Source organism: Camelus bactrianus, chromosome 15, assembly GCF_048773025.1.
Source record: "Camelus bactrianus isolate YW-2024 breed Bactrian camel chromosome 15, ASM4877302v1, whole genome shotgun sequence".
Classification (NCBI taxonomy): Eukaryota; Metazoa; Chordata; class Mammalia; order Artiodactyla; family Camelidae; genus Camelus; species Camelus bactrianus.
This window is the reverse complement of record NC_133553.1, coordinates 40,513,755-40,541,211: the sequence shown is the minus strand read 5'-3', so window position 1 is coordinate 40,541,211 and position 27,457 is coordinate 40,513,755. Positions and strand designations below refer to the sequence as shown.

The following is a 27,457-nucleotide window of genomic DNA, read 5'->3' as shown; positions in this document are numbered from 1 at the left end:
ATCTCTCAGACTGCATACTATTGCTCATCCCTTTCCTATCTCTAGATCAGTGCTGTCCAGTAGAAATAGAATGTGAGCCACATGTGTAACTTTAAATGTTCAATAGCCACATTAAAAGGAGCAAAAAGAATTAGGTGAAATTAATTTTAATAATATATTTTATTTAACCCAGTATATGCAAAATGTTGTCATTTCAACATGAACTCAGTATAAAAAGTTACTGAGATATTTTACATTCTATTTTTTTTGTTCTAAATCTTCAAAATTCAGTTCATTTCAGCACATCTCAGTTCGGACTAGCCACATTCAAATGCTTAATAACCACATATGACTAATGGCTACCAAACAGTACAGCCCAGTCCTAGCCCTTTGAAGAGGATACCTTTTACATCTAGATCACCATGCTTCAATTAATTTTCTAATCAATTTCATGTGGAGCTTTAAATCTCTACTGAGAACACTCTGTTTTTCATTTGTTCATTATTAAATCAAAATTTGAATCCAATCACCTTTAACCCTCTTAACAACCATTTCCACATGCTCTTCGCGTTGGCTGTCTTAGCTCAGTGTACAGATCAAGTTCTACCCTGGTATTTGATATGATAGACTCCAATACTGACAGGCAGCATGACATTATTTTGGGGGAGGATGTTGAGAAGCACTGACATAGGAGTTAGGAATCCTGGTTTGTCATATCAGTCTGCTAGTGAGTGCTCTTGAGTTTAGATAAAATACTTTTTCTGTGCCTTCTGAGGATCAAACTAGATTTTTTTAAGGCTTCTTCCAATTCAGAGAATCTAACTTTAGAAAAAATTATTCTTTGGAGGTATATTATTTTGAGATTTGGTCCAGAATCCTGTTTATTTATTCCTGTGTTATACATATATTTGGAGTTACCCAGCAGTTTATCTTATCTTTTTACCACCTAAAGTGTATTTGCTTTAAGAATTACTATATCTCAGCTTTTGAGGATTATGGAGTCATGTTATGCATGTAGTAGGCTATCAGATATTTTTTATAAGTTCAGCTAAACACCTGGTAAAAAAAAATCCCATTTATTTTCCCCAATTTGCCAACATTCTAAATTAAGTAATATAATAAATCCAGCACTTTTTGCAGCATACCTGACCCCAAATCATTCTTTACTCTGACCCATTTAACTGTTTGCAGGGTTTTTTCCCTAGAGCAGATGGCTATGGTCTGTATTATAAAGATTCCCATAAGTGAATTACTGAAATCACATGAAAGCCATCAATTGCAAATTCTGTTTCTCTTAGTTTAGTAGCTGAAAATGGAAAAGGTGGAAAAACAGGAAATAAGCACATTATGTTCCCTATTCGTGCTAAATCTTTAAATGATTAGTTGAACAGGGAAAAAGGAATCATTTTGGAATGCAGTGCTCTGGATCAGTGTTTTGTCATATGTGGCAATGGAATAATATTAAATAGCCGGACAAGTAGAGAAACCGCTGTTTCGAGAGTTTATTTTTCTAATCTCAGCCCTGAGGATTTTTCTTTCTTTGTGATAAAGAAAACCCCTATTACTATTCCCTTTGTTCTTAGTAAAAATTGAAAATAACTGATCTTGAAATTAAATAAGCCATCAAAATATAAAACCATCTGTATGCTCAGTTAGTCACTTAATTCAAGCTTATCAGCGGCCTGTGTATGTTAAAGGTCCTCATCTGCTTTTGACCACACTCTGCTTAACAGACCTCCTCGTGTTGGGTGGGTAGTCACCAGTGTGCCCAACTTAGTACTCCTGGTGTTGCCACTAGAGTGAATACCTACTTCCTGGTTTCTTGGGGCAGGGTGGGGCTAGCAGGAAAGAGCTGCTGTGCCTACATTCTTAAGTCATCTGAACCTATTCCATTCAGTCCAAAGTAGCAGAAAGTTCCATTGCTTAAGTTTTTCAAAAGGCAAAGTTTGACTAGAATTTTTGATCTGTTATAATAGTATTTTTTTGCTCCTTATAGTTTTTTTCCAAAATAATTTGCTTTAAAACCAAAAATTAATCTTTTCAGCCAGTATCTGTTGCACATCTCATTTCTTACTAAGCACTTACACATCTTCTCTGGTAAGGCTTGCAGTCTTACTGAGAGATGAAAAATAATCATAGTACAGAGAAAATCACAGTTAAATGCTTAACCATTATTAAATGCTATGGTTCTCTTTGTACTATGATTTTTTTCATCTCAGTAAGATTGCAGGCTTCACCACAGAAGATGTGTAAGTGCTTATTAGCAAAATGCTCAGTGACTGGTGAAGAGATAAATGCTATAGAAGTTTACACAAAAATGACCACAGAATGGACAAGAATGGTCACGGAAAGCTTTATGGTGAAGACAAAGAAAGGAAACTGGCCACCTGCTTAGTGCTGCACACACCCTCACAGTCAGAGCACTGCTCCACACCTTGCCCTGGCCAGGTCCATCTCTGAAGTGATGGCGCCAGTGGCCTGGAAAAAAGGTGGCCCAGCTCGCTGCGTTGTATGTGCTGCTGCAAGGAGCGAGGAGGATGAAGTGCTCTTGGTACCTTCTTGTTTGAAGGTTGCCTGGCATAAAAGGGAGCCGCAGGTCTGGCCTGGTCTGTGTGCTACAGATGAGCTTTAGACCCATCCCTTAGTAGGGAAAGCTTGGACAAGAAAAAAATGTACTTCAGGCATTTCAAGCAGGAATGCAAGGCTTTTCTTCATAGAAGATTGTTGTAGGCGATTAGTTTCTGATCTCAAATACATTTGCATTTAACAGGCTTTTGTGAGTTTAAGAAGTTATCCATGATTTATATTATTTTTTTCTATAGTGGTTTTAACCCTGACTGTATATTATAACCCCCTGGGGAACTTAAAAAAAAACTACCTATATGCCCAGCCCATGCTTGAATTAGGCTGGCATTGGCACATGGGTATCAATATTTTTTAAAAGCCCCACAGGGGGATCTAATGTGTAGCTACGATGGACAACCACTGGTCTGTTGTCTGGGATTTGTACTTAACAAATTAATACTACTTTTTTGATTAATTTGATTTCACTCCTAGGTCATTACCAATAAATGTGTTCAGTACCTAGCTGACAAGAATTCCTAGTATATATTTCTTTATATATGTGTGTGGGTATACTATATATATATAGTATAATTCCAAAAGAGTTTTTAATAGCATTTTCCAGGCAGTGAGACCAAGCAATTAGTTTAAAGTGGCAAATTTTAAAAGTGCCCCAAATTTACACATGAATCTAAGCCTGTGCTGTATATAAATTTGATCAAAGCCGTCTACATCTGTGTGCACAACTATGTATGCATAGCTATAATCATTCTTTCTAAAAGCCTGCAGTTGGTAGCTGTCATGAGCTTTATGTTTGGGTTTTATTCCTATATTGTACTAAGTATACGACCACGTTCTTGAGGCTTATCTCTAGAAGACATGTTTATTCCCTTTCCAAGAAAAGTGGAAAACATATAGGTAGCAAACGCTAGACTCTGGATACCTTTAACCCCTGTTATGCTAATGAAGAGAATCTAGGTTTTAGTGAAGAGAATCCTTGACACAGCAACAGTGTCATTTAATATTAAAGTATAGAAATGAATTTTAATATTCTGAGAGGCAACTATTAGAATTAGCTAGATTGCTACCCTTAGTAACCATGGCCTCCAAATAAATATCCGTACATACGGAGAGGAGGTAATAGGATGGATTGTTTGAAATTGGGGCTGTCTAGGAAGTAAGACGACTGACTGTATCTATATAAGCAGTCAGATTAATAGTCCTGCCAACTGAACGTGGAATGTAAAGTTATCTTCATTCTGACCAAAGAAGCTGGAAAAAGCAATAGTCCTAATTATTTGAGTGATTGCCTGTTGTGCAAAAACAAGAGAGAGGGGGTGGGTATTACCAGTGGTAGAGTGCATGCTTACCATGCACAAGGTCCTGGGTTCAATCCCCAGTACCTCCATTAAAAAATTTAAAAATATATAAATAAATAAATAAACTTAGTTACCTACCCACCCCCAAAAAGAGAGAGAAACCTGAACTTTTAAAAATAATCTCAGTCTATTGTTATAGGTATTGTTTTAGTCTCTTGGCTATTATCTGTTCAGTATGTTGGTAATACGAGGCAGTGTAACCTAAATGACCATACTGATTCAGAACCAGTATAGACCATCTAGCCTTTGTCTCAGCTTTTCTATTTTAATGCTTTTGGGGCTTTGGCTTTTATGATTTTTTATTTTTTCCTATAAGAATTAGTATTGTTGAAACTTAGACATTCTAAGTGTATTAGAGCGTTTCCTATATATAAATGTGTCTAAGCACCAAATGTTTAATGATTTTCTTTTTTATGTGTTCAAAAATATAGAAGGAAAAAAGCTACATCACTTCCAGGCTTGTTTGGTAATATGCAAAGCTGTAGTTATTTAGTGATGAGAATATATGCCACAAAAACACTTTCAAAGATATATAATAATAGTAAGAAAGTCCCTTTTATTTTTCAGCTTTTATGACATTATTTACTACTTACTTCACAAGTTTGAATTTTCAAAGTAATCCTTAGTAAATGATATATTTCTTATCTATCCAACTGGATTCTTTGCTCAAATTGGGTTTACACATTTTTTTGAAAGTCTTCCACTAATATAAGATAGTTTGCTTTTCTCATGGACACTTTTCATTTAATTATTAAGACATCAAATAGTGAATCTAAAAGGAATCTTCAAAATGCCCAATATGATATTAATGCAGTTTAAATCTTTATTTTTCTCAAAAGTAGTAATGAGCTTTTACTAAACTGTACTATCATTCTTTAAAAGTAGAATACAAAAATAACATTTTAATCAAATTTTTACAGATGAGTTGAATATATCAATGAAAGAAAAAAAATCTACTGTTTCTTGTTTCCTTTCACAGGCAGCGATACCGTCTTTATCCAAGTTACACTGCCCCATGGCCCAAGTTAGTATATTTGGTTTAAGACTCATAATTCTCGCTTTGGCTTTAAAAATTAAACCAAATGTAACCTTTCGTGCTAAAACTCCTCTTGGGTCTGGCAGCATTGGTACCTTGCTTTGCAGCATCTTAGAAGTGAGGCCTACACTTCTGCTATCTTTTGATCATAAGTGATTTGCTTATTAAACTTGTATACTTTTCATGCTTTTTGTAAAACTTTTTTTTCTCTTTTAAAAGAATATTATGATATGGGTGGCTTCCACATTTAACCCTTTCTCATTTCCAACTATAGAGTTCTAAACATTTTAATGCTCAACTTAAAAAAAAAAAAAGCAAGAGCATGCATGCGCATATGAGAATGCTGGCAGCTATGTGCAGTGTCTAGATCACAAAATACACTTCGCCTGGGGACAGCACAGATTGTAGGCCAATTATTATTATTTGACTTTAGAAGAGTTATAATTGTACCTACCTAAATTGTATAACCTAAATATTCATCACTGATAAGCAAAATAAAGTTCCAACATAGATATTTGCTTTTAATTTTAACGTAAACTAACAACTCACTAAATTACTCCATAAATTTTAAGCTAAGAGACTGGTTTTTGCTGTCCTTCATACAAATGGTTTCACAATGTGCATAATGAAAATATTACTTATGAATTAAATTAATTTACATAGTCTTAAGAAAAAAGGTAGGTGATCAAAATGTTGCTCATTTGAATAATATCAGTACACAAAGTACTCTCAAAGTCCTATGTTGTTACGTTAAATTGACAAAATAAAAACCATCATTGCTTAAAGGAAGAAAAGAACCTGTCAAATACAATTTTGAATGATTAAGTATTTTTTCATATCTTTTAATTGTGCTGATAAACTAGCTAACAGCTTACATAAATGTTTTTCAAGGTATAATTATTTATATGCCTATATTATGCTGTTGTCATCATAAATGTCTGTAATGTAGGTTCTGATTAGAAGTTTTACTTACCTTTTTTATGCCAGTTCATCAACTTACTCCTAAATCAGGTTCACTAGATTCTAGTGTAACTCCTGTTTTTATTATCAGCACTACCTCAGTCATCTTAAATATCTCCATCACAATTAAAAATTTTGAATTAGGAAATGTTGAACCTGACTTTGCTTACCTGGCAAGGAGAGCTGATAACCTAAGCAAAATGAGGAGAGACTCCCTCCCTCAGACACTAGATTCTCCCCCTGACATCCTTTGAAAGGATTGCTAGGAGAGACATTGAGGAGAGTGCGTAAGATCAGAAGCTACTCCCAAGGACTATCCAGTAAAGGAAAGAAATTCTGTACTAATAAAGTCAGAAGAAAAAAAAGAGCCCATTATAAAAGCTTACCAAAAATGACCATTCCCAAGGTTTTTAACAGGTTGCTGTCTCTCCCAGAAATCTGAGACTCAGACCCAAATAAAAAAATTCCAATAATAGATTAACAATGGGAATGTTATTTTGTTCAAGAAGCAGAATAACAGAATATGTTAGGCAGCTTTTTTTTTTTCTGAAAATTCTGCTAAGAAATTTCTGCATGCTTTTTATAGCAGTTTGCTTTAATAAAGGAAATACTTTTGGATATTGATTTATTGAACTGCTTTTGATACTTTTATACATTTCTTTGAATAAAGATAAGCAGTTTCCAACTAAGTCTTTTGAGGACTGATAGATGAAATAAAATTCCTGTGAACTTTTCAAAAAAATTTAACATCCTACAGGATCTGCTTCAGTATCATCTATAAGTTTAACTAAAGGCACTGACGAAGTGCCTGTCCCCCCTCCTGTTCCTCCACGAAGACGACCAGAATCTGCCCCAGCGGAATCTTCGCCATCTAAGGTAAAGTAGAAAACCTTGTTACCTGGAAACTGGAATCATTACTGTTACATTATGATAAGTTGCTTGTGTCTAGTTTAGTTCTAACTGGATTAGGTTAACACTCAAGAGTATATGGGCATAGTAGAGTTTAAACAAGGATTAAATATGGATTTACCATGGAGCAATGTTTATTTCCTTTCTTCTGAAAGCATTTTTTGGTAGATTTTCAAAACCCTTATAAATCTAAATTATGAGTACTGTCAAGGAAAAAACAAATTTAACTTACAATGTATGAGTAATGTAGTCTCAAGCAGTTCTTTAAAAACATAAAACAGACAGAGAGAGAGAGAGAAGGAAAGAGGTCCAAAGCTTTATATGAAAGCACATTTTAAGTGAAACTGTATCTTAGTGCTACACATTACCTATCTGAGCCCTTAATAGTGAATCTGACATGCTTTTATATGGGATTTGCATGTAAATTCTGGGTTGGAAGAGACCTTAATAGCTATTTTTTCTACCTGTTTGAATTTTTTTATTTGCCAACTGTTAACGTGATTCAGTGGTCTCAAAGTGTCCAGAGGCAGAGAGCACCTGGGCAAGTCAAGACACTCTTTGCAGAATGTCATGAAATGTTAATATAGTTAAGTTTAAAATTGTAAAACTGACAGGTAAGGCATGTTAAATTAGAAATAATCTTATCTTAGATTGAGTGAGAGGTAAGCAATAGCAAATAACAGAATTTTGAGAAAAATAAAGTAAAAACAACATTGAGGGGAAAATAATTTTTAAATGAAGAGTGAACTACCATAACTTCCAATTTAAAACATACAGCACAACTCCCTGATCCACACAGGGTTCTGCAAATAGCGTGTTTGAAAACCCCACCTTAATTGTTCATATTATCATGGTACTACATAAATTATTAATAAATGTCTTTTTTTTTTCATTTATGTTAGATTATGTCTAAGCATTTGGACAGCCCCCCAGCAATTCCTCCTAGGCAACCCACATCAAAAGTGTATTCACCACGATACTCAATATCAGATCGGACTTCTATATCAGACCCTCCTGAAAGCCCACCCTTACTACCACCACGGGAACCCGTGAGGACACCTGATGTTTTCTCAAGCTCACCTCTACATCTCCAGCCTCCCCCCTTGGGCAAAAAAAGTGACCATAGTAATGCCTTCTTCCCAAACAGCCCTTCCCCCTTTACACCACCTCCTCCTCAAACACCTTCTCCTCACGGCACGAGAAGGCATCTGCCATCACCACCATTGACACAAGAAGTGGACCTGCATTCCATTGCTGGGCCGCCTGTTCCTCCACGACAAAGCACTTCTCAACATATCCCTAAACTCCCACCAAAAACTTACAAAAGGGAGCACACACACCCATCCATGCACAGAGATGGACCACCACTGCTGGAGAATGCCCATTCTTCCTGAGTTCCTCTGTCCCAGGATGTACATTTTCCTAGCCCTAAATCCATTGCTGGCAATGGATGCACTGAACGTGCCAGCACTGAGGAGTTAAAGTGAGAACTCCAAACACTAACGACTCTACTTCAAGATGCAGTGTAAGACAATGAATTTTAACCTAGACCTAATTATAAAATGAAACTGGTGTTCATTTAGAATATGGAAAGACTGATCTAGAGGAAGTGGACAACTGATTGCACCTGAAAATCAAGTTAAAGGGACTTTCTCCAGCCAATAGGCAGGAGTCTTCTTTTTGTGAAGTGATCTTTATCATTAAAGGGATGGGAAACACAGTCTAGTGCCCAGCAGGCCCACTTGATGACAGTTTTTGTAATTCAAAATATTATGCACTTTTTAAAAAGAAATCTTAAACAGGGATATTCATATCCTCCTTTGTTTTCCTTTGCTTTTACTCGTCCTACTTTTAGAGTATTTTCTTAAAAGTCATTCAGAGGACTGTGAGGAAAGGCTGTGGTACCTGACCTTGTTGGAATCAAGGCCCAGCACTGTACTGCAGTCCTGTTTACAGATTATTACAGTGAATTGAATGGGTACCGAGGCTTCACCAAAGAGGTACTTTTTTTCCTTTTTTTTCCTTTTTTTTAAGAATAATTATACCAACTTTATGAGCATTCCCCTACCTACCCTCCGTAAACAAACAAAACGTGGTGGTGTTGCCTTTAAATGAGAAGTTTTGTGTCATTAATATGACAGAACAACTTTTTTAAAAATGTAATTGTCAAGTATATGATTCACATTTAGGAGACTGTTAATCTATGCTAGAGTGTCCTTTCCCCCCCCTTCTTCCACAGAAGTTTACTGGTAATCCATGTCATGGCTTGTAGCTGTCCCTCTAACCATACTATGGAAATGCAGTCACCCAGTGTGAAAGGAGCACTTGCTGGGCATCACTGATACCGTTCATGTTTTACTAATAGTTGAGTGATCATCATATCTAGAATTACCTTGCATTGCCTAAATCATGTGTATATAGTGAATGTTATATAATATACCTGGCAGGTCTGTTTTAATTTAATTGAATAAAGATACAAGTACTTTGTTTGGCTGGCATATATTAAATTATTATATGGAGAAAACGGTCGATTCTTATTTCTTTCAGTTGAAACGCACACACACACAAACACTAAGCATAAAAGCACGTATTGTGGTGCGCCTTGGTTTCTAGTTCTGGATATATGTATTCATCTTAAAGAATGATCTAAAGCTGCAGTTTGGCATGTAGGAAAATACTTGGTTAGAATAGGATGGGTCTCTTTTAAGCAGAGCTTTGTAAGGTTTTAATCTCCTAGGCAACATGTGTACAGTTTGTTAAAGTTTATATTAAACATTCTACCTTGCTTGAGGTCTTTGCTCTATCAGAACTATTCGTAATAGAACATCTGCCTACATCATTAATATCATAATATGGATTATTTATTAAGCCTGTGTACTGATCTTATGAGTCTAACAAATACTGTGACTGAAATGCATGCAATTTGTTGAAGAGAAAAAGTATTACTAATCTCTACTATAGTATCTGTGAAGTGTGCAGTATTCCATCCTTAGAGAGTCATCAGTTCATCGGTATCTGCATGCGTCCTCTAAATAATGAAGCAACATTCAGCAATTCTGTTAACCATGCCATTAGAGACATTTTTAGAAGTGCTGCATCGTGGTGGAAACCTAGTACTTCAATATTTCCTGTGATATTTATTAGAGCATTAAATGTACATCACAATAGTACAAATATATAGTCCTTTAAGACCAGATTGGTGGTTGCATCATCATTAAGCAATCTGTCCTATCATATCCTTTCTTATCTGTTAGAGTTGAATCTTTTTTCAGTATCTGTACCATTCCTATTATGGTGGCCATTTTTTTCTTTGTAAAATGTCTCCTTTTAAGAGTCTTTCAAAAAATTAATTTCACATCCACTCTTGTATGCAAAGTGTCCGAAAGACCATTCATTCAACAAGTAATTATCTAAGCCTACTTAACTAGTGCTGCTACAATTAATCATAATACACATTCCAGAATTTCCGTGACTTTCTATTAGAGCAGCCTCATTGTCCCTAGGATCTCTCTTTCTGTGTCTTATGCACACTTCTCTTTTTAATTACCCCGCCCCCACTCCAAATGAGAACCAGAGAAAAGTCACATTGGAGTCCATTCACTATCTCTGGCCAGTGTGTTAGCCTTCAATAAAGTAATGACTTCTTTTCAACCTGCATGATTGTGTAGAGGAAAAACTCAGATTTGAAGTTCTAATCATATTTCTCCCAAAGGGAAGCATTCTTCTCCCCTGGTGGTTCTAGGAGACCGCTTCACTGTGCATCAGCTTTATATGCATTGGGGATAGAGGATATTTTTTGTTCTGAAGTATAACATTTGGGTAAAAATATTTTCTGCAGTGGTAACTGATTAGAAAAATTCCAGTTGGACGCCCTTAAATGAAGGTGAGAAAACCATCTCCTTGCCTTCTTCACAGGTGAAATATTAACTAGCTGACAAATTTATTCTTTGTAGTAACTAAAATATACTTAATCTAGGGACAAGAAGTTGCTGAGAAGATAAATGCATCACCATAAAATTCTGCTTTTGAATTCAGGACATTACAAGATAGTCAATGAGCATGACTTTTTCTAAACTATGTTCCAAAATATGGAATATTTCTTTTAGAAATGGAAATGCTCTTAGATGTTTCATTATCTTTGGATCACAAAGTGAAACTATTTCAAGGTTGAATTTACCTAAGTGGACTGATAACCAATATAATAGAAAGGGAGGCTTTTCACATCTAAGCACTTTTAAAAACAAGAACAAATAAGTATATGTTTCTACATTTATTGAAAGACAGGTTATTTACTCTTCCCGGACCTCTAAATGTATTCTGAGACTACAGATTATCAGGAAATACACAAATATTAAAAGTTTGCTTAATTAAAGGTTGTTGGGTATCAAATTATGTGTTTAGTAGGTTACTGTGCTCTAACAACTCAAGGATGTTTTAATGGATCTGAATTTAGCAAAGAGCATACCATGCTAATTATACTACAATTAACAGAAAAGTGTAGTGAACAAGTACTACAGTTGGAGGCTCTATCATGGTTCTAAATTCCTTAATGTGTTTTTTCATGAATCAAAAATTACACAAACCGAAAATTAGTTGGTATTTATGATCACAATCTTGTCTTAATCCTCAAATTGAATTCATTTTAGCCATGTACTTCATTGTTTGTCTTTTAATGACGGCTTAAATTCAGTTTTAAGTGGCTCAGCAAAACAAACAATGGAAATGAAGGGAGGGGGTGTCCCAGTTTATTAGTGTTGTAAATATTGAGGAAAACCATTTTTTCCTCCAGATTTAGAAAGAAAAATTTAACCATTTATTTCTCAGTATTCTGCTGCTATGGGTAGGTTCACTTACTCTTTTAACCTATATTGTATGACTGTTTTACAAGTGTAGGTCCTGTTGTGTTGCACATTAATCTTTACCAGTAAAATTAAACATCGCAAGGTTAATATCAGTTTGGCTGAAAGAATTATGCAGTAAAATTACTTAAGGGAAAGTGATGACTTAGTTTATTTATTCAATATTTTTCTTTTGAAACATCTCATTACTATTTAAATCATTTCATAATCCCTTATACATGAGCCAATAAAATATTTTGAGCTCTAGTTAAGCAAAGCATGAAGTCTATAAAATAAATCTAAACAAAAGCACTTGTAACTTGTTTTGTAAATTTCATGCCTTATTTTCCATTTTTGACACCATAAAGTGCATTTTCTGTCGACTGTGAGCAAATTTCCCTTTTGCCTTTAATGAAAATAGTGCATTAAGTAGCCAATTGCTGCAAAATTATAAAACAAGTTAGCTAAAGGTGGATCACATTGGACTACCAGTCAAAGGAACAAGATGCGTAACAGATGGAAGTCACACGTGGTGTGGCTTTAGGGAGAGTGCACCTGTGCCAGATGCATGCCACTTTCAGTAGCTGCCAAACGTGCCTTTAATTAAGAACATCTCTAATTTTTTTCTTCAGATCAAGTCAGCATTTGGGGGCGGGATTAGGGCAGGGGACTTTGGGGTGCAAATATCTGGTGAAACCCACCAGAGAAGAAGCCTTTGTTTGTCAAAGTGACATGTATAACTTTAGTTGAAATGTGTTTGTGTATATATATGTTTATTTGCCTTTGTTTAGTAGCACAGTTATTTGCTAAAATAATTGTCAAAAAAATTGCTCTGTCAGTCTTATTTTGATGTAGAAACAAAGTGCGGTCTATACATCTAATATGGCCTTTGTACCTAACCATGTTCGTAGGTAATCTTTGTACTCTGTGTGCAGCAGTATTTGGTTTGCATTTAAAGTGAAAATAATGGCTGTTATTTTTCTGGCATTACTAAGATAAACCGAAAGTAATAAAGAAAAATGCCTTACATAGCCCGCAAGTGTATTATTTTTGCATGTATTTATTTTAGAGGACAATATTTTAATGTCATTAGTGATTCTCATTTTAGCTCATACTTTCCATGTAGAAATAGTTTGCTCTTAATCATCATCTCGCTTTAGAGGCACTTTTTCCTGTATCACATTATTATAAAAGAAGTTCAGTATTTCCTTGTGCATCAAGTCCTGTGGTTGTAGTGAGTGGGAGGCCCTTGGGTTGATAATTAGTACTTTGGTGACCTTGGGTGTCACCTGGATGAAGGTGCAGAGGGCTGAGGCATTTGTATTCCATAAAAGAACTCGTAAGATACCACAGTTCCTTGACAGGCAATTTTGCTGAGACCTGCTGGAACATGGCAGCCTGACATTTAGCAGTTCTTTCTAGGGTTGGCATGAAAAGATACAGCTTACAGTTGTACATTGTAAAGAATTATGCAGATATGAGGGCATTCATGGTAAACTGTAGAATGTGAAAACTGATGAAGCCTTAAAGATCTAATACCCTTACTTAAGAACTGAAGCAAGTGAGGTCTTGAAGCAGAGAGATGACTTAGCTAACATCATGTGACAGTGATTGAGACCACTGACTCAGCTTTGACTCCAGGTATTTGGAGGACTGCTTTCAGTAATAGCCAAAATTCACTGGAGTTTTTTTTTTACTCCTAGTTTAAAGACACAAAATCAATGGTTTTGTACAAATTCCATTTGTAGGTCACTGTGAAATCCAAGCATGTATTATTGAGTATATTCTAGAGAATCAATTTAATAGCTACAGGAAAATTAGGTTAATATTGATTACTCAAACCTAATTCCATATTTGCTCTTGAAACATGACTTCTTTTGAATTTTAACCAGGTGGTTTGCTTTTTTTACTTATTTTAATCTTGAGCTCATCACAGATTCAGATTCAGACTTAAGTCATTAGGATACAGCCCACAGCCGAGCTTACCTCTTTGCAGATCAATGCACATGGCAAGAAGGGCTTTGATAGAATACAGTTCCAAAATAGTTCATGGCCATTCTGCTATCTTAGGGCTTTTGATTCTCAATGGAGGCAAGAAGAAAACTACAGCCCATTTTTACAAGCTGGTTTCTCACCTTCAGGACTCATTGAGAAAAGGAAAAATCATTGAGGTGAAAATACAGCAAGCAGTTGCTTTAGAATCATACCTGTGTTCACATTCTGGTTCCATTAGTTATTAGATGTATGACTTTGGAGAAGTTATGTAAATAATCTGAATCTCTGTTTCTCATCAGTACATGAGGTTTATAGATCTACTGTTTTGAGACTATTGTGAGGTTTAAAGGTTGTATGTGTAATGCCCAATGCCTTGCCAGAGGAAGTGCTTAACAGTAAACCACCGTTAGGAAGAATATGTTTGCCTGCTTTTAGGTATCTTTTAAGAGGTTGATGGTTCATCCTAAAGTTCCCATAATTTGATTCTTTTCCATACTGCTTCCTTTGATGTTTACTGTCACTTAAATTGGTTTTGAGTGACTTTAGTTATAAGCATTTGATAAGGGCCCATCTGACTATTCAACATTCAACAAATATTTATTGTTCCACGTACAGTTTTGATGTTAGAAATATAGCAATGAACAAAATAGACAAAAATCCATATCATCACGGGATTAATTTAGTGAGGAAATGTAGACAATAAATAATAAGAACAAATGGGTATATGTTAGAATGTTGTAACTGCTATGAACAAAAAAAGGTGACTGGGAGTGTAGGGGCAGGGGAGGTAAAATCTAATGGTCAGCCTCAGATAAGGTGATATGAGTAGAGACTTGAAGAAAGTGCAGGAATGAGACATACAAGTATCTAGGAAAAGAATATGCCAAGTCACAGGGAACAGCCAATTAAAAAGTCCAAAGGCAGGAGCATACTTAATGTATCTGAGGAACAGCGAAGCTACTTGTGTCTGGAGAGGAATGAATGGGTGTGGGCAAAACAGGAAATGCCATCAGAGGTTTAATCGGGTTCAGATCACGACTATCTGGAATATATAATCAGTTGTACCAGTTTATTATAAAGAACATTGATCATGTAAATTTTTAATCAAAATCTTACTGTATATGATAGAAAAGGTCACAGATAATAAATTAAATAATTCAAAAAAGATTCATTTAGGTTTTGATGAACTGTCAGTTTTCTGCATCTCAAGGTAAGTAGGATCAATTATTTATTCTGTCCTAAAATTCAATGTATGTATAGAATCTGAGTGCTGATGTTTACATACTAAATCACTCAATGTATCAGTTGATCTGAGAGGTAATGGCTCTACAATTTCAGGGGGCCAAAAAAAATCACCTGAGTGCATTTAAAATGCAGGTTCCTGGGCCCCACTCTTAAATATTACAATAAAGTGGGGCTGAAATAGTACCCAGGAGTCTGCATTTTACAAGTGCCCTCATGGAGAAGATAATATATTAGTAAAGACTTGAAGGAGGTGAGAGACTGTGACATGAGGTTCTATAGAAACACTGTCCCTGAGCAAGAGACTTTCTAATTTTATGCCCCAGAGTAAACTATTTGTCATATGATAAAATAACCCACTGCATGGAACCCCAGAGTATTGCTCCATAAATCCCTGGTTCTCCCAGGTTCTAGTCCTGGAATCAGAGAAGCAGGACAACCCTTGCTTGGGGTTGTATACAGACCCCACAGGGATACAGAAGGGACCTGTTGCCACTCCCAGCTTGTGCAAAAATATCCATGTCACCTTTTGGTGGAGAGCTGCTTATCAACCCAAACACTTGAGGTGCTATCTATGGTCTCCCATGAAAACTCTGCTTCTCCAGAGGACTGGAGGCAACAGATTTCAGCAGTTTCCAAGCTCTTTCCCACCGTGACTTCATTCCTAGTGCTGGAACATACATTTAATATCATTAATCAATATCATTAAAGATCTTATCTCTGTCAATTTACAGTACTACCTAGAAAGATTATGAAATTAGCTGGAACAACATAGAAAGGAGTAGCAAACTTTTTTCTTTTTCATAGATGCTTTCTAATGCTAGATGCTGTGGAAGTGGCAGTGGCGCCTTTAACTGCTTCTGAAGACAACTGTATTTTATTTCCTTTGTGATTGACATTTTTCTTTTAAAAAAATGAAATGCAGGAAGGTAAAGTGACAATCCTGAATCTCTGTCAAATTATGAGTAGAAATTAATTCCTGTAGCCTCGCTCTATGAGAGCACCACCATTAACATTGGCATCAACCATCTACTGAGCACCTACTATGTACTCTCAATCTAGAGGTGAAAAGAACTTTGAAAGATACGGTATAGCTCCTGCCCTTGCAGAGACTTACGTTCTTGTTGGGAAGAAAAGACAAGACACAGCAAAAGATAGACAAGTTTCACAAAGGATGAGGATGCTTAAACTGGGTCTTGAAGATCAGCAGAGAGGAAGGAGGCTAGAGAAGAGGCATGAAGCAAGTGAGCCCAGGCAAGATGCGTGGCTTTCCAGGAAAGAATAGAAGCCCAGCTTCTTTCAGGTACAACAGTTCACCAGGATTGCAAAGAGGGAGATGGTAACCAGGGAGAAAACTTGGAACCGTACTGGACAAAGAGACACAGCCTTGAATGTCAAGTCAAGGAGTTTGGAATTTGACTGTAGACAAATAAGAACAGTCAAAGAGTTTCACACAAAGCAGTGTTTGGGAATATTCACATGTTAGAGATACGTGGGATTGATGGGAGCAGAGAATACATGCGCGCAGTTAGAAAGCTACCAGAAAAAATCCAGATATCAGGTGATAGACACCCAAAGAGTAGCAGCATCAATTATTACTAGTCTTATAGGCTAATTTCATAAAAATAACTAAATTGAGTTGTGCTACAGGCGTTGCATCAAGATTTTTCAAAGGATGTTATCCAAATGAAAATTTGGGAGGTATGTGATAGTTCTGAAAGCTTCCTCAGTAATTGATCATTTTTATGATAATATGAAGGGAAAAGAAATTTTGTTTTTTATACTTTATTTAAGAGGTTGTGTCTCTTGTTCACCTTACATGTCCAGTCACTTTCAAGCACTGCCCCTCAAAACTTTTCTGGCCTCAGAATAGAAATCTAATTTCAAAGGAGTTCATTAATTTCAGGAAAATGAAAAGCATGGCTTCAACTTAAATATTGGAAACTCCAAAAAGTTGGCAGTGATCCTTTAAGTGTTCCAGACACCTATTGTTCAGGATGCTAATAGATGGGTTCCTAATTAGTCATGAGGTAGTGGGAAGAAAACTTGTAACACTTAGAAGTTAAACTTCCCCTATTTTAGCAAACAAGAACAGCCATTTCTCCATTACTGCAGGAACAGCCTCTGGAGAAGTCAGCTGGAGAACCAAGATTCTGAAGGAACAGTAACCCGTCCCCCTACTTATGGATAACTACCTAAAAATAGAGACAAATTGTTTAAAGCTAATTTTTTTTACTGTTACCATCTTGACGTTTGGGGTATGTTAAGGATGTGGACCTATATCTATGTGGAAATGGAGCACATTTTATTGACCCATAGCCAGACAAGCTTTGTTGCAATGATTCCTCTGCCTGAGCTGTAAGAACTTAGTTTTTTTTTTTTTTACAACTTACTGCTGGAAAACAGAATAAGGTACTGCTAGCCCTAAATTCTCAATCTGACTTGGCGTTTTTTAACACTGTGTGTGAGCCTAAGTACTGATGTTGCTTCCACCTCCTTTACAGACTGAAGAAAGTCTTTGAAGAGGATGTGGCTAAATCAGTGCTTTTTTTCCCCCAGTCCATCTGGTCATGAGTGTTTGTGACACTCGGGGTCTCTAGTGGATCTCTGAATCCTGAGTACTCAATAAAACATACCCTCTGGACTTGTTCCCATCTGCAGCACAACCTATGGGAGGGAAAAGGCTTCTTTGGCCTCCCGGTTTCTAGGGAAACCACTGCTCCCTGTCCTGACTTGCATAACCATAGAACAAGAGGAATACTACTCTTAAGGTTCTCTTCCTGTTTGGAGATCAGTATGTCTTTAAGCTTTGAACCTTCTGTGTCATGGTTTAAGCACAAATTTTCCACAACTCAGATTTGCAACATGTAAAATACAATTCTGCTAACTGATCCTTTGTCTTAAGGGATGTTAGGCACTGCCTTGGGGGTTTTGGAAGACAGGTCAAAACAGAACTGGCCCCAACATAGTGTATTATTAGTCTAAGGACACTGGGATGAATTAATAAACTAAATGCCTACCTAGGAAGCATAAAATTCACATCCACGTTAAATATGAACATGCTCAATATCATACTGGGGGAATGACTTCAAGGTGGAAGTTTTTGTTCTTACAAACATTTATTTTCCTCCAAATGTATGATGTTTTTCTGTAATACTGTGAAAAGTCTTCATTTCCCCTTTCCCAAGTGTTGAGGTTCAAAAAGCCAGCTCTCAACCATAGACTAATCTTCATCTCTTCAATGTCTTGTATGTTGATTTGGTTTCATATGTAAGTATTTATATTAGTTTTCCTCAGGGATTTATACATCAATATATATATATATATATATATTCCTACACAGATATATACAAGCTTTTTATCCTCATCTTACCACTTGACAATACAACTTTAAGTATGTTTTACACAGCTGTTCCTTGGTCAAGGTCATTTGCAAGAGCAAGTCGGTTTCTGAAGAAATCTTGTTTGGTGGGTGAAGGATCCATTGAGGGGTTCTCATTAGTTTTTTCCCTGTATTCTGATCCACTGGACCTAAAATCTCAGCACACAGATAAAGTACAGGTTGATTTGGTTTTAATTGTTTTCAAAATTATTTTATCTATCCAAATTGTCTTGTATTTGTAAAACAGTTGCCTCCTAGATCTGGAATAATTTTTACTTCCCCTGAATTTCATGGCTCAGGACATGTGTATCTAAGATTTGTATGAACATAAAGAGATTACCTTTGTAATACATTATGGGGACAATGGTGACAACTGTGTATGTCAGTGTAAAAAACAGTGTAATAACACTCTAAAAGGGGTATAAAGACTTAGAAAATTCAAGAAATCCTATTTTTGATTTGATAAAGTAACTACTCTGCAAGTTACCAAGGCCCTTAAATTTTAAGGGATGGAATTCATTATTCTCAACCAAAGTTATCAAGGGCCCTTACTTAATTTGGGCATTACATTACAAACTCTTGCTTTTGCTTGTTTTCATTTTTAAATGAAAAATTTATTGAAGCCAACCACACATATATGCCACATTTGGTAGAATGCAGAAATTAGTACAGTAATCAGATTTAAGGGTATTCTATTATCTCAACCACCACAAAGGAGACCAAGCCCAAACAAGAGTCAACAACGTAAACAGTCCACTTGAGTCCCCAGTCCAGGGTGCATTCTTCCTTTCTCTCGGTTAAGCCAGGTGGGTAATCCATTCCAGCTCTGCACCTTCTCCAGTTTGTTCATGTCAGAAGTCCCTAGAGGGAGGAGGCTTTCTGGAAACAACCTCTGACGGGCTAGGCTGGGGCCCTTTGGCTAGCTTTAACTCTGAGCTAGAATGGGTAAAATGAGCCCAGTGACTGAGAACCAACGTCAAGAGACCTCATGCGAGGTGTGTGAAAGGGACACTAGACACGAAGTTCTCTGTCCAGAGCTCCTGCACACTGAACAAGCGCTCCGCGTGCAGAGGCAGAGGCGGGCAGGCCTCCACCATCCACAACAGAAGGGTAGGGTCTTGCACTGTCATGGATGTGCTGGGGGTGTCCTCACTGCTGGTAGGAGGTAAGTTAATTATGACTCTACCATTTACTGGATTAACTGGGCAGAATTCAAACACCCCCTTTACATTATTCCAGGAAAGAAGCTGGATCCACACAAGGACTAAAATTCCTGAGGTCTGGAAACCTGGTGACGTGCTTTCCGCCTTGATATTTGGTATCACAGATGGAGCCATAGCTGCCTACTATGCTTTCTACTTGTGGTCAGTAAGGAGAACTTTTCTCTGCATCCCGGTGCACAGAGGAAAACCTGTTCTCTCCTCAACCCCAGTACATCTGAGTATTTATCAAATAAGATGAAGCTGGGTGGGGTGAAAGTCCTCTTCCTTTGCAGAAGCCCCCTGGGAACCCCCCCTTGGAGCAGCCTCCACAGGCCCCACCCTAAAGCTCCAGGCCTTCTCTCAGAACTCCCAGCTACTTCCAGTTCAAATCAGCCCTGGTTAGTACCCCTGTGCCCAAAATGTTAGGAAGATAGATTTTTGACCATTTCATTCTTTCTCCATATCTTCTGTCATCCAGAAGACTAGGAATGCCTATAGTTTTGGGGGCAGAAAGCAGGAAGCAAGATTTGAATCTGGCTGGTGTTGCTTCTGAATTGTTTCCCCACGTGACAGTTTCTCGTCAGAAAGTCATTCGTCACAACTTAAAATCTTTACCTTACATTTCCCCTCTTAGCTATGTCTGATCTCTCCAAAACCCAACACGTCATACTTTGATGGTTCCAACATGCAACTGTTTCATGTTTACCTGGAAATGGGAAAGCTTTGATGTCACCACCAGCCCCAAGGACCACAGAAATCTTCACCAGTTGCGTTCCCATTTCTGAAACAAATGCCAAAATCGCCCTGTCTAGTTTTCAAAGTCCACAAACTCAGCTTAGTTTTTTCTTTTTTAACTGCTCTTCTCACAAACCACCTTCTCTGCATCTGCAGGTGTGTGAATGGCTTCACATTTCTTGATATTAACTAACTAATAATTAACTAGTGGCTAACTTGCTAATCATTTTTTAACTCCAGCATTCTCCTGTAGCCATGACTAAAAGCTCATTTCATCCGTTTAAAGTTATTTTTAACTGACTTCTTTCTAATGCTTACATGGTACAAAGCCACCTCAACTCGTGGACTCTTCCAAAGGTGTGGCTGTAAGGCTCTGAAGTAATGCATACCTAAATTACTGGGGAATGACCTGCGGAATCTAGGAGGAAGAGGTAATGTACTTGCTTTTATCCCCCTTCTCTGCAAAACAGAAATGGCTTTTGAGTTCTTGGAGCCATCTTGGCTGACTGCAGGGCAGACCTGAGCCAGACGTAAAGGGCCAGGCAGGCAAACACTTGCTGGGTAAGAGTATGATGCTGCCAGTATGTTTTGACACAGGACCTTCCGGGTGTTTGATGCAGAGAGAACAGACCTGTTGCTAATTTTCCTCCCACTCGACTGACAGGGACAAAGAAAATAACAAGTTGGGTAGGTAATACGAGTATAGATTTGCTACAATAAAGCCTTAGAGTTTGTCTGGAGCTGGGGAAGTGGGGAGGGCTGGAATCAGTGCCACAGGACCCTCCGACCTAAAAGGGTTGGTTTTCTGACTGGAAAGATTGTCCGCCTTGGAAGCTTGAGGAGACATGTACCTGGAGAAGGAAGGGACCAGGGGAACACCCATCCTGGCGGCCAGTTGGCCCCGGTAACCAACAGGGTGACAAATGAGCGTTCATTTAATATGTATTTGTTGAGTGCTTACTATGTCCTGAGTACTAAACCTTGTAGCTGTTTACTCTTACATTTGGATGGTCAATTCCTAAGGACGGAACCTAGGACACTGAAGACCACTAACTTAGTGATTGATTTCAAATGACTTACTGAGAAACATTTATAATCAGGTCTAAGTAAAGTGTTACCCCTTCAACCATCTACCTCAGTTTTAAAGTTACATAAGGAAGTGAAATAGGAAATGAGAGTGAACCCCAGAGTGGGTGGGAATGCGGCAAGACCTGCAGGCAGGCTTTATTTAAGGGGACAGAGAAGAAGGTGAGGGTAAAATGATCAGTTGATTCTTTAGTCCTGCTTTCTGTGACATGGTCTGTTCCACAGCCGAGGCTGGGCAGACGCAAAAACAGCAGACAGGACACAAAAGAAGAGGACTCATTGACACTCAATTATATAGGGCCCTGCAGAAGTCCTCTCTGTACAGTGTGTGATTAAGAAAATAGAGACTTTTGTGGAGATTGGTAGAGGGAGGGTGATGATTGGGAAGGAGATACTCCGGGGCATTTAAGTTACAAAGTGCTAAAGAGGAAGAGAATGGGTGAGGAAGTAGAATTAATCATTTGGAAGTCATATTCTTTGTCTTCCACTCCCCCCAAATTTGAGGATAAAAAGAGAGCTTCTACAGTCCCCGACCCTAAACTGCCCCACAAAACTCTCTTCCCCTGTGCCCCACCCCCAACCAAGAACACTTATTAGCCTAAGTACAAGATTCATAAAGATGAAGTGGCATTTGCCTCAGACTTCAGGATGGTCTAGATTTATGTTTTTGAAAGCCTCCAGAGAGATCCTTATAGAACGGGATAGTCTGCCTTCCATCCTGCTCAAAGGCAGGGGAGTAAGGATTCAGTCCAGCATCAGCCTATCACATTAGGTCTGTTCCTGGCTTCTAAAAATTCTCATTTAAAAATTTTAAAATCACTTAACATTTTCCAACTTGAAGATATGTAGTCTTTTCTGATCAATTCTGGGCAGCTTTCAGGGACATGTGACCTGGTGTCTACCCAGGACAAATGTGCCTGAGATAGAAACAATCAGAGCATCATCCTTTTACCCAGATATCCTGGGCATTTTTCAGGATTTTTTTATGATGTCAACTTGACTCTCCCTTCTGAATCCTTGTGGGAATGAGCATTCGGCCCTCCCAGCCTCAGAGGGAAGAGAACCCTTTCTCAGGTTTTCTGTTGCATCTGGCTCCAGGCCTAGCTTCATCCCGAAGCAGCATTCTGGGTGTGTGGGGCCACCAGCCAAACAAGCCCCTACGGATACAAAAAGTGTGTCAGTGTAGACGGAATGAGCCTCCAGAGGGCTGTGGGGGAGGCAGGCAGCGAGCCCCAGGTGTGACAAAGATGGCTTTTCTGGTGCTAGTCCATTTTGGACCTCTGAGGCCAGCCTCTTTTTTTCCATGGTTCCAGTACCCAGAATTAACCACATCTTGAAGTCAAGGGCTTGCTGCCAGCCTGACCTCCCGACATACAGGAGGAGGAGGAGGGGCTGAATGTTTCTGGTTCCTCCCTGTACTTGTCCACATGCCTGGCTTCAGAGTCCAAGTTTCTAATAACGGCTGGGACCAAGCAAGTTATTCACGATTCCTAGACAAATGTCTCACACAGTACACGCACATAATAAAGAATGTTTCATTAAGGAGAAGAATCGTGTGTTCTCATCTGAGTTAAGAGCCTCTGAACTTTCTGTGCTCTGCTGGGGTCTCCCTGCCCTTCCTCTCTACCTTAGGATAATGGAACAAACTTTTCATGGTTTGTAAATGAAAACACTCAGGAGAAGCTACTCAAACTGCTTATTTATACCCTGCCAAGTCCCCAACGTGCCATCACACGATGGTGCTCACAGTCCTACACAAGATGTAAAAAGCCAGAGGGAGCAGCCATCTGTGTGGTGCCACCTTTACTTCCATCCGTGTGACACTTCAGATTGTAAATACAAGGGCAGTGCCAGGACTGGTGGCAGCAACAGAACTGATGCAGGAGGGACTAGTCTAGGAGAAAGGATAAAAGGACTGAGGGGATCCACCCAGCCCTCTAGGAAGGAGCCTAAAAAGCTGCAAGGGGGCTGAAAGCAATTAACCAGCATGAATTTGGAGAGTCCACAGCAAATCCTCAGCATTGAACCAAGGGCAGTAGGGGGGTTAGAGAAAGATAAAATCTGGTCTTGTCCATTATGTGTCTTTAAAATTATAGGTCCCAAAGCCATATTCATTTCTTGTTTCAGATGTTAAAAAGATATGATCACCCAGACTGATCTACAACAAAGTCAAGCTACAGAAAAAGCAAATCTCAGGACTAGAACTCACTCGGGCGTCAGTCCCACCCAGGGCGGAAATCCCTTTTATAGCTTCCCTGACCAGGGCCATCTAGCTTCCCCAGAAGAGGACCCACTCCTTCACGAGGCAGCCAACCCCCGTTCCAGGCAGCTGCATTTTTAGAAAGTCCTTCCTCCTACCCGTTGCTCCTAGTTCTGCCCCCTGCATACAGAGAGGACAAGTCCACGCCCTCTGCCTCAGGTAACTGGCAGAGTTTGCTTACATCTCTCTGCAAAACGGGAATTTGTAAAGGAACCAGTGGTAGATCCGTGACTCACTGCTCTCCAACGGTACCCAGTCATGATAAATGGCACTGGGCAAAAAGTGGCTGTCTGCTTTGGAAATAATGTGGTTTTAAAACAAAAATAAATAAAATTTTAAAAATAAATAAATAAATAAAAATTACAAGATAGGCTCAAGCAGTCCCCTTAGGAGTCTGGAATCCTTAGAAGGATTTAGGAGCCTAATCCCAAGGTCAGGCCGGACAGTTGTTAGCTTCCAGGTCTCTCCACCCCTGACAAACTCAAGGTAAGTACTGGGTCGGAAAAGACCTAAATCTGTGATCCTAGAGTGAGAGATACAATTCTTAGCCCGTTACCCAATGAATAAAGGGAGTCTGGCAGGAGGCACGCATGCGTGGGCCCAGTTTAGCAAAACTGAAAGGGGGCTCAGGAGTAGGGCTGCCTCGTTGCAGGGCTGTTGCTCCTCCTCCCCTTCCCTTTTCTTCCAGGACCAGCAGGCGGGGACCAACAGAGACCCACTAATCTCAGTACTACCCTCCCCATAGGAGAGGAATTTGACGAACCAACCGCAAAAGTCCTCACTCCAGGCCAGCCCCCAATTCTTCCAAGACCATTATCTAAATCAGCCAGAAACCTCCACCCTCAAGGACAAAGTGACTTCCCTATGCTTCCTCACTTACCGGCAACTCTCCAGAGGCAGCAATAGTGTCTTTAACTTTTCCACCCACTAAAATATGAAGACTTAATGTTTAAAACCTAAAGCAAGAACCTCCTCTACCAAGAGAAAGTAAGGCACAGTCTCCATAAGGGAGAGGGCAGTCGGCCTGAGGACCAGTGGAGAGGGAGCCAGCCATCTCCCAGGCAGGCAGCACCGGCCTGCAGAATCCCCCTACATCAAATGCTAATGCTCAGCTCTTTCTTCTTACATTTCATGCTGGGGTTTGGCCACCGTCTCCCAGTCTGTGAGACAGTGCTAATAAATGCTGGCCAAAATGACCAGTGGGTGATTTCATACAGTAAGGACCACAGAAGGGAAATGCCTTGTTTTTGCCTCCTATGGAGTATGGAAACTCCAGTAAAGTGATTTTTTTTTTAAACTAGTGCCCAAGCCATATCCATTCAATCATTTCTGCTAGGGAAAACATTAGCAGAGGTCCCCCAAAACATGTGCGAGCAACCAGGATAACTACAGGCCCGGCTGGCAAAGCGCTGCCCACCGGTGGGGAGATTCGCAATAATGGGTCCCACTCCTCCCGGGCAAAGGGGATTTGACTGTCACCAGCTCACTTCCCAGGGGACCTCCTCTGCTCACCCCTTTCAAGACACATGATTTTGGGAACAAGGAAGGTAGGGCTAAAAGATAGAAGAGGCAGAGGACAGAGCTGCGTTTGCTTTTACTCTAGGAGAGTACAGTGAGAAACATCTTCACCTGGCAGGAATCGTGGCTACTGGGTGCAGGCACTGAGCTTTGAAGCAGTTGTGTGAAACCAGGCTACTTGATACTTATGACTGTTAAACCCTCAAGACTCAGACCACAGGGAAATGAGTTACAATGCTGTCTTGTCTAAAGGCTACTCACTTCTTTTTAAAGAGCTTGCGGAAGGAGCTGCGAAAGCCCCCTTTCTGGTCTTGCCTGGGGTTTTGATCGCTGAAAGATGTTTGTTCGCTTTCTCTTTCCTCCTTTGGACAGAATCTGGTGGCGTCTTCTAAGTGCATCTCCTGAAAACACAAGAGAGAGGTGTATTTTTACTCTTTTCCAAAGAGAATATCGATCCTGCCTAGGGGACAACTTTTTTAACCTTGTCACCGTCCCTCTCCCTCCCTAAAAGACTAACGGTGGGCACCCTATTCCCCCAAGCAAGCCTAGGCTAATTAAGAATCAGTTGAAAAGAGGAAAATTTTCTCTGTCAAAGCAAATAGTCTAGAGTAGGATTATGATATAACAACAATTAAAGGTCAGGAAATAAAGGAAGATTAACTTCTTACTCGGGTAACAATACTGTCTTGCTGGAAAACCACTAGTAGTCCCCTCAAAGCTCTGGGTATGTTTCTCTCTCTACAAAATAAGAATGTTCCTTGATTATAATACTAGTTTTAAACTCGTGTTCCTAATTCTCCATTTTAGACGCTAATGAGGGAAGGCGTTTTTGGGAGGTCAAATTTGTTTAGAAGTAAATGTCAACTAATATTTCCAACCTGCACATATGCCTTTAATACATGTTTTATAATTCTTTTTTTTATTTTGGCAGGGGGGAGAGGTAATTAGGTTTATTTATTTACTTATTTATTTTGATAGAGGTACTGGGGAATGAACCCAGGACTTCATGCTTGCTAAGCGCACAACTCTACCACTGGGCCATACCCTCCCTCCCATTTTTTACAATTCTTAATCCATGCTATTTACAGTGTAAAGTAAAAATAAATTTAAAAAATAAGGTCCTCTCTTTTGTGAACGCTTTTTAAAAAGCAGCCAAAAATAGCTGCTTGATTTTGAATCCAAAAAAGAGAACTTAAGAAGTCAAAGCAAAAACCACCATGGAAATTTCATGAATTGGATGGGTGACTACTTGCTGATAGAGAAGCAAAGAGTGGGGATGAATTTTTTTCAGAAAACATGGGTTTGACTTTGAGACTTTAACTCGGAGTTGTAGTAGCAGAGCTAGAGGTTTTCTGAGATCTTCCTAAGATTCATAACTAAACTGTGGAGATCAGCATCTCGGTGGCTTAGTGTGGTGTTTCTGAAAGTGTGGTCCTGAGGCTACAGGATCAGCTGAGGCTTCTATTTAAATTCAGATTCCTGAGCCCCACCCCAGGCTTTCTGAATCAGAATCTCTGAAGTTAGACCTAGACAATGGTTTTGCACACTTAGATTTTGAAAACCAGTGGTTTAAGGTAATCTCCTGCCCACCTGCACTTAATGTTTACATGAATCACCTAGAAATCCTGCTAAAATGCTCAGCACAGATGGAGCCCAAATTCTGCATTTATAACAAGCTCCTGGGTGATAATATTCACTACTAGCCCAAGGACCATAATTAGAGAAGTGGTCCTTTTAGGCACTTTTTAGGAACTAAATCTGTTCATAATTTCAGGAAAGTATTTCTCTGGAATCACGATCTTGATAATATCTTGCATTTTTATAACATTCTATACTTTACAAAGCATATTCACAAACTTTATCTTCTTTGGCCTTATCCTCACAACAACCCTGTGAGGTCGGTAAAATACATACTGTCTCATTTTCACAGATGCGAAAACTGGAGGCACAGAGAAGCCAAATGAACTGTCCAAAAGCACACAGCTATTTGGCAGCAGAGTCAAGACTAGAACTCAGATCTGACACCTAGTCGGGTGCTCTTTTTTCACTAAAGCATACTGTCCTCTTTCTTGACTCTTAGAGACAGAACAATTTAAAAACTAGGGTTGGGCTGGCTCTGAGGGCAGCGGTGGGAGATACACAGAGTATATTTGAGGAGATGGAACACCAGGAACTTTGCACATCTCAGGAGGAAAGAGCTGATACCTTTAAAGATGGGGCTTTTGAAGGGTTAATCTTTTGCAAATAAAACCCCCATCTTGCTCCCACCTCAAACACACTCACAAACAAGCACACAGATACACACATGTACAAGTACAGATGAATGCCCACACATACACACACACATGCAGGGCCCCCCCCCCCAGCATGCTCA

General features: G+C 38.9%; 2 protein-coding genes across 3 annotated transcripts in view; one reads left to right on the top strand and one right to left on the bottom strand.

Moving 5' to 3' along the window:
* The window catches only part of SOS1 (SOS Ras/Rac guanine nucleotide exchange factor 1), a 134,132-nt gene extending 121,438 nt beyond the window's left edge, over nt 1-12,694 (top strand). The window contains exons 21-23 of one of the 2 annotated variants that reach the window (XM_074378748.1): nt 4,900-4,944; nt 6,674-6,792; nt 7,728-12,694. In XM_074378748.1, the coding sequence (XP_074234849.1) occupies nt 4,900-4,944; nt 6,674-6,792; nt 7,728-8,219 (656 nt within the window). In that variant the 3' untranslated portion in view covers nt 8,220-12,694. The remainder of the gene's footprint in view (nt 1-4,899; nt 4,945-6,673; nt 6,793-7,727) is intronic. The other variant, XM_074378750.1, reaches the window with a different exon arrangement.
* A 3,754-nt stretch (nt 12,695-16,448) lies between these two features.
* Nucleotides 16,449-27,457, bottom strand: part of ARHGEF33 (Rho guanine nucleotide exchange factor 33) — a 45,520-nt gene continuing 34,511 nt past the window's right edge. Inside the window, exons 15-16 of the mRNA XM_074378747.1 lie at nt 25,345-25,484; nt 16,449-18,431 (exon numbers count right to left, since the gene is read on the bottom strand). Of these exons, the coding sequence (XP_074234848.1) occupies nt 18,302-18,431; nt 25,345-25,484 (270 nt within the window). The 3' untranslated portion in view covers nt 16,449-18,301. The remainder of the gene's footprint in view (nt 18,432-25,344; nt 25,485-27,457) is intronic.